Below are 20,625 nucleotides of genomic sequence, written 5' to 3' on the forward strand. Positions count from 1 at the left end.
CTGCACAGTTGTCTCTTTCCAAATATATTTATCTCTAGATAGATTTCATGGATTTGATGTATTGGCAAATCACATTCATATGTTAGTATTTTATTGATTTTAAATCATGACATATTGAGTTACTTACAATGAGAACTTTTGATTAGTTTGATTAATAGGATGTTGAATGTCACTAAGCTGCTCTGTTGTTGAAACCGTCAACCGCACGGGAAACAGATGGAACTGACCTCGGTGAGAGCGTGCTTGGTGGAATTAATCAGCAGAAACCCTACTGGAGCAGCCGCAAGGCGGTAACACAAGAGGAGAATCCCATTGTCACTTTTTTGCCACTTTACTTCTTTCACTCTCATCAGAGTCAGATTTGCATTTGTTTTCCTTTTGCCTCAGTGCATCCAAGGGCAATGACTGCTTTCTAAGAATGCTGAAGGGAGGACAAAAACAATGACGTATGGAGAATTATGGGAAATAATGGCATGTTTCCAGTTTTACTTCCCTATTTTGGTACTAACCTCGAGATGAAACAGAAAGTACTTCAGAAGTAACAAGACAACTCTTGCCCAGGAAAAAATTTTAAAGTCAAACGAGCATATAAAATTTTAAAGACTCTAGAACTAGTAAAGCAAAGATGGCTAGTTTTCCCGAGCATCAAGTACTGACCTCGCAGCCCTACATTTTCATTGTCAGACAGAGAGAGATGAATCAAGAAGTTCAGCAGAAATACACTGACCGAATAATCTAGGGACACTTATTAATTACTTGACCATAAGCCTCCAACGGTAGGTGAATCATCACTGAATTCCTGGGGCCAGCTCAGAAACTTGAGAATATAGTAAATATTCAACAGTTTAACGAACTGAACTCAAGACAGAAACCAACATTTAGCAAAATGCAATTCCCTTCAGGTAAAAAGGAGAAAGAAAAAGGGTAACTTTCCCAAAACCCTGTTCCTGTGCACGGCCACACACACACACACACACACACACACACACACACACACACACACGGTGCATCATGTGTGGCTGGTTTCATCTGGAAGCTTTGGAAATACTTCAAACCTGTATATGCGATGAAAACAACAGAGGTTGTTCACAGAAACACCCTTAGATCCAGAACAGGTGATTGTTTTGGGGAAAAAAACAATTACCCTTGAATAAAAGTTGAAAGTGTGATGAGCTGACTCACGGCCATCCACAAAAGAATGAGTTACCGGGGGTTCAGATGGAAGATGTGTGGCTGTGTTCACACTGAGCCGCAGGGTGAGATTACACGTGTGCTAATGAGTGAGGGGAGGTGGGGCCATAAAGGATAAACATTTTGTGGGTCTTGGAATTAGAACTGAGATGCCTGTGCGCACTCAAAAAAATGAAGAAATCAGCTACAAATTTTGAGAGAACAGCCTGAAGAGTCATTAGTAGGAAAACGTTGAAAGAGTGGAAAATGCCAGTTGCATTTCTGATCAGGAGGCTCTAGTGAAGCACTTGCCACGTGCTCATACTTTTGTAGACAAAATCCGACAGTCTCAGTCATTCATCATTTTATCTTGAGCAATTCACACGAACCCTGGATAACGAGAAAATTGTGAACAGGTCATAGACCTTTCTCCTTCGGCAGTTACTCATCAAATGGTCCCCATTCCTGAAAGGACAAATCCAGAGGAATGAGGAAGCTTGGCTGACTATGGCAGATGGATGGCAGCCAGCTCCGGAAGGCCCAGGCCATCTCTGTCCTCCACGAGATGCTCCAGCAGATCCTCAACCTCTTCCCTGCAGAGCGCTCCTCTGCTGCCTGCGACACCACCCTCCTGGACAAACTCCACACTGGACTCCATCAGCAGCTGGAGGACCTGGACACCTCTTTGGTGCAGGTGATGGGAGAGCAAGACTCTGCCCAGGGAAGGGCGGGCCCTACACTGGTGCTGAAGAGCTACTTCCAGGGAATCCATCTCTCCCTGAACGAGAAGACATACAGCGACGGTGCCTGGGAAATTGTCCGACTGGAAATCATGAGATCCTTCTCTTCATTAACCAATTTGCAAGAAAGGTGAAGAACTACGGATGGAGACCTGGGGTCACCTTGACATGATTCTCCCTGACCGAGATACCATGTCACCCTTGCACATCGGTCTGTGGTCATTTCAAAAGACTTAGTTTTGCTTTAGCCACAGAATCTATTGAATTAACTCAGTTAATACTCTGTCTGTAGTAATCAGCAAGGATATGGTAAAATTCCTGAGCTTAAGGATCATCAGTCCCTATGCAATGACTTCCCTGTTATTTATTGTTTATTTATTTATATTTATTCTTGAAACTTAGATATTTACATTTTCATATAGATGTTACATTGTGTTAAAATTTTAAAAATATGCTCACCTTGCCACTTCATTAAGTTTGCATCTTGTTTTATTTATTAAATTCTATGAAAGAAAACTTCTTTGGGTTTTTTTAATTCTGAAAACCTAAAACCATATATTTTCTATAGAAATCTCTCTCAGAATACTATTTGTCCATTATATCTTATGGAACAGTTCTACCACTTTCTAGGAACTGCTCTTCACATAGTGGAATTCCACGGAATTGAGAGGAGTCATGGAAATTGCGATAAATGTATAGTCCTTATGTCACACGTTTCACTGATTTATATCCAGTTAGCAAAGAGTGGTTGGTAGGTAAACATCTGAGAGGTGTCACCTCCTCCAGTGAAGTTGGAACACATAGGGTATTGATCGGCTGCTGCTGCTGCCAGCTCTTCCTCTTCCTCGCACCTGCTCCCCAGTCCTGCTTCCCTGAATCGCTCACTTCCTTATCCAGTAACTTCGCTCCCTCCAACTTACTGCCCATCCACACACGTGCTCTCGTTCTGTGCTGCTTTCTAGCTTCAAGGTGTCTCTTACAGTGGAAGCCACAGGAAGAGAGCAAAAGTGAAAGGAGAGCTCGAGGATTTTCAAAACCTCAGGTAGAAGGAGCCGGGGACATGGGGCTGGATCCCAGCTCTGTTATTAATAACTGTATGACCCTGAGAAACAACACAAATACCATGCGCCCTAGTTTTCTCATCTTTCATATGGGGACAGGAATCATAATGTTCCATAGGATTAGTGTAAGATTTCAGTGTACTTACTTGTAAATTAAAGTTTTTTCAACAACATTGCAGCAGATACTAAACATTCATATTAAAAGAGATCATACGTATATATATATATATATATACATATATATATATGTATACACACACACACACACACATTTTCCCTTTCATCACCCGGGGCCCCTTTAAGTCTCGGAGGGTCCCAATATCTAGTCCAGACTGTAGATTCCTTTCCCTGAACTGTGTTTCTCCTCAGAAACATTCCTCAGTCTGAGAACACAGCACAACACGCCCTGCTACCGAGCCGTCAAGCCCCGAAGAAACCCACGCGGGTGTGAACCGCTCGGGCCAAAGCCTCCTGCCAGGAAGGGAAGGACGGGCGCGGGCAGGTGCGGAAAACGAAGGGCTCTGGGCGAAGCCGCGGCCGGCGGGGACCGGGAGGCCCGAGAAGGAAGCCGACTCACCGCTCTCGCCGCCCCCACGCGCTCGCGGGGCCCCGGCGGCGCCTCTCCCGGGCCGGGGCTCCTGCCCGCGGCGAACCCCACGTCCTCCCCGGGGCCGCAGCGCCCGAGTCCGTGGGGGCGGGGCGCCCAGGCGGGTCCCGCGGGGTGGGCGGTGCCTGTCGGGCCGGCACGGCGAGCTCGCGCGCCCCCTCCCGGCCGGCGGGGCGCGGTGGAGACAGCTCTGCGCGCATTGCTGAGTGGAGGAGGGCTGCTCAGCTTCACTGTGGTCCAAGGGCAGCGCTACATTTCTGGACTCTTGGTCTCTCTAGTTGTTCACATGCACCACGTTTCTCCGATTGCTATAATCTGGCTTCAGCCTCCCTGTTCTCTTGAAACTGCTCGGCCAAGGTTTACACTAAACTACATGTTGCCTAACTCAGAGATGACTTGTCAGGCAGCTGTCGGCGGACATCTCAGAAGTATCGGACGCCTACGTGTTCCCACGACCATTTTAAAGTCTGACCTACATCTGGTTCCTACGTCACCACCATCCTCTGCTTTTCTGCTGCTCCTCCTCCCCTTCCTTTGTGGACCACTCCCTCTCCTCTCAGGGAATGGCGGGGTTCCTCAAGAGTCTATGCTAGTTCCCACACTTCATCTCCTCTGCACAGAGTCCCACCTCCCAAACAGTCCCAAGTGTCATCTCTAGGATTACGACTTCCGTATGCATGTCTTAGCCAAGAGTCTCATCTCCAAACATTTGTAATTATCTCCAAACCCATATAGCTACCTCCTACCCCAGAACATCTCCACATACCATGTCCACAATTGACCGTCATGCAATTACCTGGCGAATCCCTGCACACCCCTGAGATGCCAGCACACCAGTTGCTTCTTCTGTAGTCAAATGCTCTCCCACTGAGCTGTACCCCCATTAGTTGCTTCTTCTGGAAACATTCCATGACCCATGCAAGGCCCACGTGCTCCCAGCATCCCGTACTTTCTCTATCACAGCATCAGCCTCCTTCCATTCACTGCTCTGTTGCACACATCCTCACCAAACGGGGAGTTCTGTGAAGGCAGGCAGCACGTCTACTCCTTTCATTGTGTCTGGCACCAGCACAGGGCCAACAAAGACAAAGGGGTAGTCACTACTTATTGGCTGAAGCTTAAATTCCATGAGCCTATAAATAGACTTCGCTTCAGTTCTCTTTCACACAAGGACAGAAATTCAATCGACAAGCATTAGACATGTGTCCTCCAGGAAACTGAATCGCTCCTGTTGCTACAACATGCCTTGTGCATCTCCTTCATAGCCCTAGAAAGGCTTCCCTCCTATTTACTTACTCTTTAAGGCCTGTCTTCTCTGCCAAAGTGCCCTATTTAAGAAAGTAGTACTTCTTTCTTAAGAAGAAGAGTTTATCTACCATTGTACTCACAAGTCAATTGCTGGGTGCAGAGATAACTGAAATTATTTTAAAACTCAATGAGATGAATAAAACTATGTTCCACCTGGATTTTAAGGCAGATTCAAGGTTTAAGGACACTTTGTATATCTTTAAGAGTATCAGTAAGAACTAACATTTAAAATATACCTTTGAAACCCCCATAGACAAGGGAAACAAGACCATAAAGCTGAGCATACAATGCGATGAAGAAATTCCATAAATACAACAATCATCATAGAAAAAAATGTCTATTTATTACAAATTTAAAACGCAGAGTTTCCCAATTCAAAGTATAGTTTCCTCTTAGTATTGCAAAACAATCTGCCGGGATGACTCAGTGCATTTACAACTGAAGAACAAAGGGCCTTGAACTGTGTGAATATTGACCCGCTTGAGGCCACATGGGAGGCACTAAGACTCAGTGGTGAAAGACTGCGCGCAAGTCTCCTTTCCAGCTCCGGGGTTTTCTCGGAGATGATGACACAGAGAGAGCACATACTGACTTTCTCATCTTCCAGTTTGACAGAGTCCCGGGCACAGCAGCTCTGTGCTTTCTTCCCACATCGAGCGGGGCCTTGGAAGGAGCTCTTCAAAGTCTGGCTGGAGTCCTCACTGCCCAGGGGGTATTTTCCTCCCCACCTCCTGCTCCAGACTGGTCTCCAGAGCCTCCCTCTGCTGATGCAGCCCAGTGAGGGATTTAGGCTGTTTGGGCTGAAGAGGCTGAAGGCCTGCTGGAGCATCTCATGAAAGAAGAGGTGGCCTGAGCGCTTGGGAACCGGCTGCTGTCCAGCTGGTTCTGGGGGAACTAGAAAACATGCTCATCCTCCAGGCAGGGAAACAAGGAAGAGTCTCTCATCTGGTGCAGAACTGTGACGGTCTCCGGCTCTGGCGGGCCATGCTTCTGGGCCGGGTTACAGCTAAGGGTGTGGACAGACCTGGAGAGCACCGCCCTGCAGGTCCTCAGTGAGGAGGCTGGCAGCCCCTGCTGAGCCTGGTGATGTAGCTGATCAGCTGTGCAGCCTTCACCCAGCTCCTCTGAGCACCTTCCTGCACGGGAGAGTCTTCAACGGAACAAGGTTGTCATTTCTCTGCTTGTCCCATGTTTGTTTCCACTTTTTCCAGTTTCTCTTCCATTTTTCAGCAGAAGATAATGTCACAGCTTCAATACCTCGTATGTATTGTTACGCTGGAAGTTAAACACAGTCATGGAAAATGACAGAATATCAATCCAATAGGATATGTTTGCCTGAATTAGACCCAAGAAAGAAAACCTGAGTCTCAATCCATCTTTTTCAAAATTTTAATAAGAATACTTAGACATTTATCTTTAACAATATATCAGGTATTATTCTATAATAATATCCCATTATAGCTATTTTCCATAAGAAAATGTCATAGAAAAGAGTTTACTGTATTTTCACGCCTCCTAATGCACCAAAATACAAGTGGCCTCACCTCTCTGCATTTCCCTTTTACGGTCTAAGGCATTAGATTTGAATCCTCCGCATGTCTTTACAGAAGTCATAGCTCACGTTTCTGGACACTGTCTATGTATAATAGGGGCATAAGTGTTAACAGCAAGGTTTAATCCATATCCTTCTCTTCATTGTGTCACCAACGTATGCTAACGGCACACATATGTGACAATGTGCTTGGCAACGTGGATCCAGGAGAGGAAGACAGGGACAGTGACTGCGGTCCAGGGAGCCGGGAAGACAGACATGAGAGGCAGGGTGAGGATGAAGGAGGCCCCAGCAGCATCAGGGCAGCTGAGGGCAAGGGCTCACAGCTGATGACCAGGAGGGCCTGGGAGCAGCAGGAGCCTCCACTCTGACAAAAGCTGTGCCTCCTGACTTAAATGACTGGTGATTTTCATTGCCTCTTTCAAAACATCAAGACAAGTTCAGCGGTGCTCACCAGGGAAATTATAAAGATGGAATGATATAAAGTTTGCAAAATACAGGCTGAGAGAGAACAGAGTGAATGACAACTGCCTGGAGCATGAATACAACACCCAGGAAGCTGTCCGGTCCCCGCTCAGCCCAGCCCAGCCCAGCCCAGCCCAGCCCAGCCCAGCCCAGCCCAGCCCAGCCCAGCCCAGCCCAGAGTGGCTCTGGCTGCAGCTCCCGTCACACTGTCAGGGGTCTGCACGGGGAGGCCCCCAAATGCAAGCTCCAGGAGCCGCACTGCCCGCGGGACTGTGAGGGAGCAGAGCCCAGGTCTCCACACTTAGAACAATGCCTGGTATAGTATGGAGAGAAATCTTACAGCATGTGGTGTATTTTGCAGACACCCAGCATCTAGAAGAGCTGTCTGACAAAAACGGCTGTTGTGTGTGAGGCATCTAATGCAGGTAAACAGTCCTGTCCCTCATCCGCAGTTATTCTCAGATCACCTCTGGGAAAACTAGTTTAAAACACAGACTTGAAAAAAAAAAAAAACTCTGAAAGACTAGGAAATCGGTTCAGAAATATGGACGGGCGTGTATGTATGACTGAGTATTATGCTGTAGGACGGTATAACATTGTAAACTGACTCTACTTCAATTAAAAATTTTTAATTGAAAGAAGAAGTACACATGGGGTAGAGGGGTTGGAGAAAAGGGACTTTCCTAAATTTTTAGCTAGGAATGATCATAAAATGAATTCAAAACTATTTCCTGGGTTAATATAAGGGTAAAGAAAGGAAAATCTTCCCTCAAGCATTGATTGCGAGCAGGCATCAAATCGACGGAACAAGAGAAACAATATTTTAATGCAACATAAATAAATGAAATTGTACAATGTATAAAAGGAACAACAAAAGGAAAATGTTAAATAAAGGCCAGAATTGACCCTGCACTCCCAAATCGCTGAGAGTTTTAAGAAAGGAAGCCTTCAGGTTGCTGGCATAAAAACTGGCACTTGCGTCTGCCTTCTCAAGTCGGGAGTAATGTGGGCACTTGGAATCTACCTCTGCCTGGGTTAAACATTGGCCTGCAACCTCTAGGCTGCAACAGGCCCTAAAAGGAGTTCAGGGTGGAGATCAGGAAGGAGGCACCCTGGGCTCTGCGGGAAACCTGGCAGAACAGGCCTTCAGGAGAAGGTTTCAGGAGCCCAATGCTTGCTCATATCTCATGCCAAGGAGGACACTAAAACCAGTAACTGTGACATCGTCTCCTCCTGACTAGCAGCAAGCCCCTGCCTAAATGTGCCCTTGACCGCACCTGCCCCTTCACTGAAATCCTCTCTAATATGGACCTTCCCGCCTGCCTCTTCCCAGTGGTTCCTCAGAGCTCTCTGAATGCTGTCTCCTGGGATACAGCCCTCATTTTGCTCCAAATAAAACATAACTCCCAACCCTCACTTTGTGGATTTTAGGTCAGTCGACATGGCCAATGAGATTGGGGCAAATTTGCTTTAATCGATGAAATTCATACCAAAGAAAATGAAGAGCTCAGACCTGCCAAATGTCCTCAGTGCTGTGTACAGAACACTTAACTCCTCTTTCTAACAAGATAGTCAAGGTGGGGTCCTGAGAAAGTCATTTCAGGAACCTCAGTCAAATAAAAATTGTTGAAGAGTCAACAAGAAGTCGTCAAACACGGCTGTCCTCCCAAAGAAGGAAAGAAGTAATGTTGGGAATATTAATGAGTTGGCTTCGTATCAACTAGGAAAGCAAAGTTATACCAGATTCTTGCTTTAGTATAAGGAAACTATAGTTTAAATAGCCTTTAGTAAAATGCAGTGCTTTAATATTAAAACATATTTTAATATTCCTTGTTTCATATTCTAAATATTTTAATAAATATATTTAAAGATGACACATTTAACAAGATTTAAATATGACATGAATTAAATTAAACACAAGATTAATTTAAAAATCTATTTTTTAAAATGCTGTGAGTTTTGAAATAATCCCACTTTTCAGGTATTCACTACTTTCCCAACCATTTCACCGCTGATCCCTGAAAGACACCAGGAGACTCTCAGAGAATCTAAGGGCGCACAGCGTCCCCGTCCTCCGCCCTAAGGCGGCCGTGCACCAACTCACCCTCAGGGCAGCCACAACTTACCCACAAGGCGCCCATGACACTTTCCACTCATCCCTATGCGCCCGTGGACTTCAACATTGGACAGCTGAGATAAAGAGCCCAAACATAAAATAACGGATACCATCCTGATGAATCACAGGTTCAGGCCCCTGAGAACGGCTTGGCTAAACTATGTAACTTGGGAGGAAAGCCCAACCGTAGAGAAACACATACAACCATGTAGTTGAGTCATAGGATCAGGCTCTGGGATCCGCTTGGCTAAACTATGTAATTTGGGATGAAAGACCAAGGGTAGAAAAACTGATACAACCATGTAGTAGAGTCATAGGATCAGGTTCTGGGATCCGCTTGGCTAAACTATGTAATTTGGGATGAAAGACCAAGGGTAGAAAAACTGATAACAACCATGCAGTTGAGTCATAGGATCAGGCTCTGGGAACCGCTTGGCTAAACTATGTAATTTGGGATGAAAGACCAAGGGTAGAAAAACTGATAACAACCATGTAGTTGAGTCTTAGGATCAGGCTCTGGGAACCGCTTGGCTAAACTATGTAAATTGGAATGAAAGACCAACCTTAGAAAAACACATACAAGAATGTAGTTGAGTCATAGGATCAGGCCGTGGGAACCGCTTGGCTAAACTATTTAATTTGGTATGAAAGACCAAACATAGAAAAACATATAACCACGTAGTAGACTCACAGGCTCAGGTCTCTCAGACTGCCCTGTCTATACTAGGTAACTAACCCAGGTAAGAGCGTAAAAAGTGCAAGAGTGTTAAAAGCCCGGAAAATAGACAACCGGTCCCTGTTTGCTACCAGATAAAAAGGCCGCTGTTGAGGCCGCGACTTGACAAGCTCTTCAGCGCTCAGAACGTCGGAAAACGAAAAGAGCTTTTCCGTGCACTTTTAAAGCCGCAGGTAATCGCTCACGGAGCACGCGATGTACTTCCCGGCGCGCTGCTGGAGCCGCTGAAACTGAAAACTCGAAAGTTGTGGTTCCGCAAAAGCACGCGATCCGATATCCTCCTGCGCCCTCTCGTGCTCGCCTAGAGAAACACCCTCTCCGAGCACCCAGCGAAGGAACCTTTCGCTAATTCTTTAGCGGGGTCCGAGCGCCACCTCGTGGCCTAATCGTGAACCACTGACATTCTCAATGGCCCAGATCTGCGTGCTTGTGGCAGGAGTGACGCTCTGCTCCCTCCCTGCTTGCTCTCTTGCCAGGAACTTGCCTGAGATCCAGAGCCTAGAAAACAAGGAGATCCTCAGGCTTTTGAGACACATGAAACGGACCCCCCTTCACTCATGCCTAAAGGACAGGAGGGACTTCAAACTTCCCTGGGAAAGAGACAATATCGCCCAAAACCAGACGGCTCAAGGCCCCTGTTCCTACCATCAGATGCTCCAGCAGATTTTCCACCTCTTCAGCACAGAGCACAGCCATGCTGCTTGGGACAACACCTCCCTAAATAAATTACTCTCCAGTCTGGATCTCAGCCTGCACCAACTGGAGCAGACTGAAGAAGGCAATCTAGACTGTCCCTTTTGGGGAACTGCTGTTCGGGAGTATTTCCAAGCAATTCATCTCTACTTGAAGGAAAAGGAATACAGCCCCTGTGCCTGGGAGGTTGTCAGAGTGGAGACTACAAAGCGCCTTTCCCTCATGAAACCTCTGAAATGGAAATCATGAGTGAATAAAATGATTTTCAGAGAGAAGGACACAACCGATTTCTTCAATAAATACCTTTGTCATGGCATTCCTACAATCTGTGAAAGTTCTTGGGGGCCATTTGCTATTCCCAACATGTGATGTTTGTTTTCTTATATAAAGGTTGTTAGGGCTGTATGTCACTAAAGACACTTTTCAGGGAACTTAGTGCTACCTGCTGTAACAGGGAACTGAAAAGGATCAGGAATTGAATCACGATAGAAACTTCTCTTTCCTTCTTTAGGAGAACAATGCAGGCATCTCTAATCCGATGACTTTTCTAGTTGGCTTCTTCTCAAGAAGGCCTCAGGGGCCTGGCTACCCTCGGCTCCCTGGCTTTGCTATACTCAACGTGGAACTGCGCACGTGTCTCCACCACTTGAGTCTACTCCACTCAGACAAGGGAAAATGAATGGTGGGTGACATGGGATGTTTTCAAGGCCCAGGACGGTACGGGGCAAGATCACTTCCACGCACACTACGGACCTGAATTTATGCTCACGGGTGTCTAAGTGGGGAAGTTGGGAAACTACTGGGTGACTAACAGAAGAGGAGAGAAGCTCAGTGAATAAGACCATGTCTCACTTTCACACGATTTGTACGAGTGATTATCCGGTGGGAAAAAACACCGACCAATATTTCTGCTTGCACACATGTTTTAAAAAGCATCTGAGCCGAAGTGCTGTCAGCACAGAGAGGTGAATGTAACAAACTCAATCCTGCTTTTTTGTATCTTTGCTTTTTATAAGGAAAGGAACCTGAAAAAAAAAATCACCAGTTACCTGATAATTAAGTACTGGTTATTTTTAAAAGATTACTAATTACTATAAGTTAGGTTTAATGCTATAAGAGAGAAAAACAGAATTCTCTCAGCAGTGTGAGGACAGAACAGGAAAAGTAGTAGTTACCCTCCACGGTTTACAGGGGGCACTTCAGGGTGCATGTCCACTGGATGCTGGGGTTGGTCATTTACAAGCAGTTCCACGGACTGTGATGCATGGGACAGAAGTGGTCAAATGGGAACAAAACACAGAATGAGGAAAGCACTTAGGGTGAGACCCATAACCTTAACTTTAAAGGGAGGGAAGAAGAACCACAAAGGACATAGGGTGGAAAGGCCATATGTTAACAGGATAAGAGAGAACGGTGAGAAGACTGTTTGCAAAAGACTGAAACTGCTTAAAAGACTCACCGCATTCAGGACAAATGAGGATGGGAAGTGCCCCCCTACACTGGGAAAGTAGATGGCATTGGCCACCCTCGCCAGAGCCTGTTTGGTAGAATTAATCAGCAGAAACCATCCTGCAGACGGCAGAAGGGGGAGTAAAGGAGGCACTGAGAGCATGTGATCATTCTGCGAACACAAAGGTGAATGTATAGAAAATAGGTTTCAGATATTTGCCACCTGAACTTAAGTTTCATCTTGTGTAATTCTCAAACCCTTTGTTTTCTTCTTCATGCTCTGAAGATGGTTCTTCCCTGGGTGACTCCTAAGTTCACTGGCTGCTCCATCTCTGTGCCTCTGCAGTCTCTCCTCTTTCCGACCTTGAAAGTTGAAGGTTCTCAGAAGCTCTAGGTCATCTTCTCACTCTACATGCTCCTCATAGGGAATCACATCTATTACCATACCCTGGTTTCCAAACATGCCACATCAACTGCAAAATTATTGTCTCCAGGATATACATGGCTTTTGATTCCGGATCGACATATTTGTCGACCGATGGGCTGTCTTTCATGTTTCTTGGGCTCTTTCTGGAGAACATCTGCTTTCTCAGTGCAGTTAGGAGTCAAACAGAGAAGAAACGTCTTCAGTAAGCACTGAAGAAAAAAACAAAGGGTTTGAGAATTGCACAATATGAAACTTAAATAATTATTTACACCTTCACAGGATTCTGGACTGAATCTCCATTCTGCCAGGACGTGTGTGTGTGATTCTGGGGAATCATTTAACTTTCCTGAGCTCAGCTACCTTAAATAGAAAGTAAGTGAATACATTCCCAGGGCTGCTGTGAGCAGTACATACACGAGAACATTTAACAGCACATAGCAGAGTTATCATCCACTGAGTGAGGGCTAAACAGATAGTGACTATTTTCTTATTTTTTCATATAGATCTAAATGGGAATAGTGACTTCTACCCCCCTCTCTGTAACTGAAAAGCACGGAGAGTCTGAAAAGCGGAATTGGGAAAAAGTGTGTCATCCCTTGTATGTAGTTATATACATAATATAATATATCTGGATGTATACACATATGGCACCAATGTATATACACATATACTATAAGATATACCACATCTATAATATACCACATATCCATCTGCTGGTTCTCGTAGTTGGCACACGTCCCCCTTCCTCTCTGCTTTCCTGGATCCCATTCTTTCACTGCAATCACAATCGCTTCCTTCCTCCCAGTGTAGGAGTCCCCACTGAGCTCTCCTCATCCACCCTGCATTCAGCTCCACTCTCCATCCATACAGCTCTTTCGTTTTCCTCTTGGGGTTCTGGCTGTCAGTTTCCTCTAAAGACTACAAAGCCACTCACTGAAAGGAGAAGTTGAGTGAAAGTTCTTGTTTGTCAGAAACTCTCACATGAAGTCACCCTCTCTGCCTACCTCACTGCGGGTCCAGACTGTCCTGCCTTCCACAGAAGCACAGTAAATAGAGGGAATTCTGCCCCATGATGAACTGGGGGAGAATCCAGGGCCTCATCTGGGCCTCTCTGTGGGCACTTCCACTTCTGACTGCACTAGGAAGAGGCTTCCCTGCTTCAGGGCTCTCATTTGCTCACAAACCCAAAGGTCACGAACCATGGAGTTGAAAGTCAGCAGCAGCTTGAGAACCTGGGAGGAGGACAGCGATGGGGAAAGCACTCACTGGAAAGGGGCGGGTCCTCAGGAGAGGGACCAGCATAGACGAGCTGCACTGAGGGAAAGGCTCCTCCAGTACGTTACTTTCCAGAGGAGAAAGGACTGAAGTCCATGTGAGAGCATGGAGTTCTGCCAGAAAGATGCAGACACCAGCAGTGTCCCCAGCAAGGGTGACACTGATACCACAGCAGCCTGCAGACCACTAGAAAGGACAAGGGTTACTCCACTGTCACCTGCAAACCTGTTTCCTCCTTATGACCCAGTACGTTTTCATAGAGCAAGAAAGACTTTTCTGGAGACAGTACAGTCCAAGGACTTCTTGACTTCTTGAATTCCATCATGTGTAGCCTCTTTCAAAGACTAACAAAAGAAAACAATGCTTGAACAGAAGGGACACAGGCAGGGATCTGAATACATTTAGCAACAAGTGGGATAGAGGCTTCCAAGCAGGACATATAGCAGTAACCAGCACACTGGAAGAGCAAAATTTATAAAGGCAATGAAGATCTCTATGGAAATTCATTTATTTAATTTAGGAAATTTGCAAAGGTGATATGGATGGATTCATCATCTTTTTCTTTCCAGTCTATATATCCTGCATTGAAGAGGTACATTTCAAGTATATTTTGAGGTATAAATATTTATAGAGGTATTTATACATTATATTTGGAAAACTTCCTGTAGGTTAGGGTCCAAAAAAAAAAAATAAAAAATCATTCCTTTCTTTGTGCTAAAAACAGCATTTTATCAATGAATGGTGTTTTAATAATATTTTTTATTTTGATCCTACAGTATTATTGTATGATGTTTTAATAGGCTCAGGCTGGGAAAATAAATAATTACAACTACACTCATCAGTGTGGCTGACTTTGGAGATCAAGCCAGACTCTCCCTGCTATGTATCCCTTTGAAAACATTCAGTGCTTCTGTCTGGGAAGTGCTTACTGCTCCTCCATCTTGGTTATACTGAGGCTTTGTCAGTACCCAAACCTTAATCATGGGTGAAAAATAAAGAGATTCTTCACTGGACTCCTTCAGCAGCAAATGGAAAGTCCCGTCTGGGCCTGAGGGAAGGAAACAGAAAGGGCATCTTTGGGAATGAGAACAGCAGGCTGCGCTGACCGGTATCCTGGGAAATCAGTGAGGTCCTGGGTTACTGAAAAAACAAACACACACACACACACACACACACACACACACACACAACATGAGAGCTGTGAGGTTAGATTTTCTGGAGGACTTACTGAGGATAGCCTCTCTCAGCTAGCTCTGGGGAGGCAAGGGAGAGGTCAGCATATATGTGATTTTGGTGAAGGGGGTACGTGCTATTAAGCTCACATCCTGGCACAAGGTTGTGCTAGTCCGGAAGAGAAGATGTCTCCGTTAATGGTTTCCGTGTTTCCCCACATATGAGAAGATGAAAACATAGGGTTCTTAAAATGTTCTTCTGAAATTACCTAACTGTCTGAAGATCTGTTCTGTCAGGTTTCCCTAGAACACAGAGTGCCTCATTGCTGATCTCTGCTCTGAACTCCTTTCAGGGTGGATTGGAAGTTGGTGGCTAGTGACTTCATTCTTGTACAACCAGATGGCCAGGGACATTTTAGTTGTCATCCTGGAGACATGCAGAGCTCACATGGCCAGAAACTGTGAAGTGCTTTTCCTTTTCATTTCTTTAAGGGGAAGAAGTAATTCGGTTTATTTTTTTACTTACGTATGTTTTAAGTGGAGGTCCTGGGGATTGAGCCCAGGACCCTGCGCATGCTAGGTAGGCACTCTACCACTGAGCTATTCCCTCCCCCTATTTTTTTCTTTAGTTTTTAAAAGTTCTTTGTCTTTATTCTCAACTCACAAGAAAACTCGAGTTAAAACAAAATAGATTCCAGTAGTCTGATGCCGTTGGGTTAATGAACTTACATTACTATATTTCCGTGAAGAAATCAATCATAAAATCTTAGACTTTTTTTTTCCAATCAGCATAAACTCTACTCCCATCTAAGTATTGAACAGAGATTTTGTCCATTTTTTTCCTTCGAAGTTAAAGTCTGTTCAGCTGACTCATACCTCACACGGTGTTGCCCTTCAAAACAACAGACAGTAACCTTTGGCATTAGAAGTGGAATCAAGGATCCTCTGTCCTCTTACTCTTTTCCCTCTACTGATTTCCTTAGTTCCTAAATCTCCCATTGATTTTCACCCTTCACTTTCTTTAATGGGCCTTCCATACAAGTCACTGCAACCTCATGAAGGTCTGTCCTTATAGCTCTGGTTTGCTTGGAATCGTTTGTCCCTCCACATTTCTATTTCTCTCCAGCTGTATAAGTGAGTGTGATCGAAACAGGGTTACTCTGAGGACTGAGGTAATATTTTAAAGAACTTAGAAAGTGGCTAGTCCATAATATGCAAACAATGAAATTATCTTTTAACATCATGATTACTGTTACTCAGGCTAAGATCAGGATCTTTGGAATCATCTAATTCTTTTCCTTTAATTCTAGGTTTCACAAAGCACTCTTTGTGTTGCCTGAGTGGATCTATCACCTAGATAGATGCTCAGCGAGGCTGGCACCCACCCTCCTGCCAGACAGGGGGAGCCTTCCAGCAACTGGGGTTCTGGTTGCCAGTCTCCTGATTGGTTTGACTTCTTCCTTCTCTCCTCAGAACTGATTACACATGGATTAAAATGACAGAAAAATCCGTCAGCTGGTCTTGCAAAGCTGAAGGCTGTCCTTTGATCCAAGACTTGGGCTTCTTTGAACTTCTGGCAGCAGCAGCCCTGCTCCTGCCTTTCTGTTACTCACACTGACCCCATGTCTCCCTCCGCCAGATCCTCGTCCCCACCTGCGCCGCAGTGATGCTGCGCCTTGGAATGCGGCGCCGTGTCCGCAGAGTATCACTTCCCTTCCTTCACTTTCATGTCACTGAGACACTTGTTTCCTTTTTGCCCACGGAACAACTGAAGGATTTTACTTTCTAGGAAAGTCGCAATAAGAATCCAAAAATCGAAAGTCTTGAAAATGACAGGGACTGCAGCCCCGCTGCCTTTCTTTGCTTCCCTTCACTGTTCTCACCTCAGCAGGAATTAGAACTCATGCAGGAGCAGCAGGAGGATCTTGCACAATAAGCCACTAAGTGAATATAAGTTATAAAACTTTAAATGAAGAATCAAACACAAGTAAAGGAAAGAAGGCTATTTCTCTCGACACAGAAGCCCTCTGCATTCTCAGAGGGAGACAGAGACAGAGGAACAGAGAAACCCACCGGAATCAACTGACTGAATGAACAACTTCACGTCACTAGTGTCTGGGATGTGAGCTTCTAATGAGAGACACACCAGCACTGAACCCTTTGTGCCCAGCTCAGAAATCTGAGCATAACACGGGTTCAATAGTTTAAATAAACAAGAAAATCTGTATTTGGGAAACTAAAAGGTATTTGTCTAGCCAAGGTGAAACGATTAGAATTGGATTATTCCTCTACCTACTTAGACAAAACAAACTTTGGCTCTCAGCATCTGCTGGCTGGTGACACTTTTGATACCTGGGGACATGGGTCAGGAGAGGAGGCGGCTACCACTGAGGACCAGGGTCCTTCACACAAACACTCCATGAGCGAAGGCACGGGTTGGAAGGTGAATTATCCCCCCGACAAATAAACATGTCCATCCACACAAAGGAAATTTTCAAGTCCTCAGGATGTGGTGAGCCTCCCCTCAGGGAGTGGGTCTAGGGGTTTAAAAAACCGGACCCCGTCACTCAAGAGAATGTGTGTGACTAGATGTGATTTCCACTTTGTGAGTGAGGTGTTTCTGGGAGTTAGACTCTCCACCACCACATTCTGCTGAAAAGAACCAGGATCCCTGGGAGCGGTTTTGGCACAGACCGTGGGGACTACAGTTCCCCAGTAAGAAAACGGCGGAAAGAAAGGGCGGCGTCTGTCACTGTCCTGACCCCGTGGTCCCCTGCAGCACAACCACATGCACCTGCATGAACGTGTTCTAGAAGGAAGAGAAACATCAGAGAAGCTCATTCGTTCATTATCATCAGCCTCTTTTGTAAATCAATCGGTAAATAAAACCCAACTCTAGTTTCAAAGAGCTTCACTGCCAGAGGTGATCTGTTAAATCCCTGAACACACACAGAAACCGCAAGGCTGTGGGGACCTGCTTCCCTGTGTGAAGTAAGGGGGTGAAAAGGAGCCTAAGGTCAGGGCGAGAACTGTGTTCCTGCAACAGAGAAGAGCAATAGTTATGTATGAGACAGAGAGACAGGGAGGGAGACAGAGAGGATGTGTGTGTTTACATACCTTCAGCGCTTCTGACTTGATGACAGTGACCTTGGTCACCTGACTGATCAATACCTATTTGGATGGGCATATCTGAAGTTTACTGGGAAAATTAAACTTCTTGCAAATTATTAGGTTAGATTGATGACATCTTCCTAGAACATACTGAGAATATATGAATGAAAATCAAAAAAGGAAGTGAAAGTGTAGAAAATGTTCAGAAAATGAAAACTATTATATCCCTATTTAATGGCCTTGCTTAGAAAGAATGTCATCAGAGAACCTACCTCCAAGGTTCACCCAGACGCCCGTCTCAGCCAGGCCAGCAGCACCTCACTCGCCCCATGGCCTCTGTGCTCTCTCTAGTGACGGCCTTGCTAGTGTTCAGCTATGGCCCTGGTGGGGCTCTGGGCTGTGACCTGCCTCAGAACCACGTGCTGGTTAGCAGGGAGAACTTCGTGCTTCTAGGCCAAATGAGGAGAATCTCCCCTTTCTTCTGCCTGAAGGACAGAAAAGACTTCCATTTCCCCCAGGAGATGGTGGATGGCAGCCAGCTCCAGAAGGCCCAGGCCATCTCTGTCCTCCACGAGATGCTCCAGCAGATCTTCAACCTCTTCCATGCAGAGCGCTCCTCTGCCGCCTGGGACGCCACCCTCCTGGACAAACTCCTCACTGGACTCCATCAGCAGCTGGAGGACCTGGACACCTGTTTTGTGCAGGTGATGGGAGAGCAAGACTCTGCCCAGGGAAGGGCGGGCCCTACAGTGGTGCTGAAGAGCTACTTCCAGGGAATCCATCTCTACCTGAAAGAGAAGAAATACAGTGACTGTGCCTGGGAAATTGTCCGACTGGAAATCAAGAGATCCTTCTCTTCATTAACCAACTTGCAAGAAAGGCTAAGAATTATGGATGGAGACCTGGGGTCACCTTGACATGATTCTCCCTGACCGAGATGCCATGTCACCCTTGCACATTGGTCTGTGGTCATTTCAGAAGACTCTTATTTCTGTTTTAATCACAGAGTTTACTGAATTAATTCAGCTAAGACTTTGTCAGTAGTATATGAAAGAATGTTAAAAATATTCAGTGCCTAAGCGATGACCTTCAATCATGTAATTTATTTATTTATTGGTTGGTTATTTATTTATTTAATATTGTATCTTATCATTCATATTTACATTTTCATATAAAAAATACTTGCTTTCTCACTGTATTAAGATTTAGAAAATGTTTACATTTCCATTTTATTAAATTTGCAGTTATTTATTTATTTATTAAATTCTTATCAGAGAAAACTCCTTGAGTCCGCTTAGTCTGAACACCTAAATCCAATCCCTGGTTTCCTAAACGAAACTGAAGAATAGATGGTAATAATCACCTACTCATTCATTTATGCAGTCCATGTCAGATGGATTAAACGAGTATCAAACGAGATAGTGGAACTGCCTTTCACAAGCACAGATGAATAAATCCAATACAGTACCTTCTGTCTTAAAACTTTTAGTCTCATAGGGCAAGTCATAGAAAGAGGACTCATATATTTTTTCAATTTTCAATTACATTAAAAATAGAAGAAGAAGTAAGGGAAAATTATGTTTTCACATCAGAAGCTTTAGATACAGATAATTTTTAGGGGATAAAGGAGAGATACCCTTTCCAGGGTGCCTGGGAGGTATGTAATTGTAGAAGCCTTATTGGCTGTTGGGCAAATGGGTCCACAGTAAAAATACAGTGAATGGACACAGGAGTTTGTCTGAGATGAAATCAAGACACAGTTGTTCTCATCATTAATCTTGTTTGAAAAAAAAATAGCAAAAAATAGTGTTGACTTTGGATTTGGCAATGACTTTTTAGATACACCAAATGCATGAAAGAAAAATTGGTAAGTTAGATTTCATTAAAATTCAAAACTTCTGCTCTGTGAAAGACACTGTCAAAGAGAATGAGAAGATAACCCACAGACTCTTAAAGACTCATATCTTATAAAGGACTATTTTCCAAAATGTGCAGAAACTTAAAACTCAACAATAAGAAAACCAATTAAAATGGGCAAAAGGTCTAAACAGACTCCTCACCATAGATGACATACAGATGGAAAATAAGCATCTGAAAGTAGTTCAACATCATAAATCGTTAGGGAAATGCAAACTGAAACAATGCTAAACCACTACACTTCTACTAGAACGACTAAAATTCAGAACACTGACAACACCAAGTACTGGTGAGGATGTGGAACAGCAGGAACATCCATTGTTGGTGGCAATGCAAAATGGTACTGCCTCTTTGGAAGACACTTTCACAGTTTCTGACAAAACCAAACATACTCTTACCATGCAGTCTAGCCACTGTGCTCCCTGGGATTTACCAAATGAGCTGAAAATTGATGTCTACACAAACCCATGCACACGGCTATCTGGAACAGCTTTATTCATAACTGCCAGATCTTGAAAACAACCAAGATGTCCTCCAACAAGAGAAGGGATGAACTGTGATACGTCCCAACAGTGAAATACTATGCAGCACTACAAAGAAATGAGCTATCAAGCCATGAAATAAAACACGAAGGAAACTTATAAATGAGTATTAGTAAGTGAAATATACCAACCTGAAAAGGCCACATACTATATGACTCCAACTGTTCGACAGTCTAGAAAAGGGCAAAACTCTGAACACAGTGGCTGCCAAGGCTCGGGGTCGGGGGAGAGGATGAATGGGAGGATCACATTCTGTTGATGCTATAATGGTGGATACGTGTCTT

The 20,625-nt window shown here is 44.7% G+C and overlaps 3 protein-coding genes across 3 annotated transcripts; all 3 read left to right on the forward strand.

Moving 5' to 3' along the window:
- The first annotated feature begins 1,684 nt into the window (after positions 1 to 1,684).
- On the forward strand, positions 1,685 to 2,044 carry LOC123614327 (interferon omega-1-like). The gene has a single exon (XM_045509880.2). The coding sequence runs from the start codon at positions 1,685 to 1,687 to the stop codon at positions 2,042 to 2,044; it is 360 nt and encodes a 119-aa protein (XP_045365836.2).
- Positions 2,045 to 9,519: 7,475 nt separating this feature from the next.
- Positions 9,520 to 12,531, forward strand: LOC105061913 (interferon alpha-14-like). The gene has a single exon (XM_074361505.1). The coding sequence runs from the start codon at positions 10,164 to 10,166 to the stop codon at positions 10,695 to 10,697; it is 534 nt and encodes a 177-aa protein (XP_074217606.1). The 5' UTR covers positions 9,520 to 10,163; the 3' UTR covers positions 10,698 to 12,531.
- A 5,625-nt stretch (positions 12,532 to 18,156) lies between these two features.
- Positions 18,157 to 20,222, forward strand: LOC105061879 (interferon omega-1-like). The gene has a single exon (XM_010946014.3). It carries the CDS (start codon positions 18,212 to 18,214, stop codon positions 18,797 to 18,799), a length of 588 nt encoding a protein of 195 aa, XP_010944316.2. The 5' UTR covers positions 18,157 to 18,211; the 3' UTR covers positions 18,800 to 20,222.
- Positions 20,223 to 20,625: the final 403 nt, after the last annotated feature.

Source organism: Camelus bactrianus, chromosome 4 (assembly GCF_048773025.1).
Source record: "Camelus bactrianus isolate YW-2024 breed Bactrian camel chromosome 4, ASM4877302v1, whole genome shotgun sequence".
In the NCBI taxonomy this organism is placed as follows: domain Eukaryota; kingdom Metazoa; phylum Chordata; class Mammalia; order Artiodactyla; family Camelidae; genus Camelus; species Camelus bactrianus.

Bases quoted from the DNA above. Each gene is read 5' to 3' on its own strand.
- LOC105061879 (XM_010946014.3), top strand. From the start codon at position 18,212: ATGGCCTCTGTGCTCTCTCTAGTGACGGCCTTGCTAGTGTTCAGCTAT.
- LOC123614327 (XM_045509880.2), top strand. From the start codon at position 1,685: ATGGATGGCAGCCAGCTCCGGAAGGCCCAGGCCATCTCTGTCCTCCAC.
- LOC105061913 (XM_074361505.1), top strand. From the start codon at position 10,164: ATGGCCCAGATCTGCGTGCTTGTGGCAGGAGTGACGCTCTGCTCCCTC.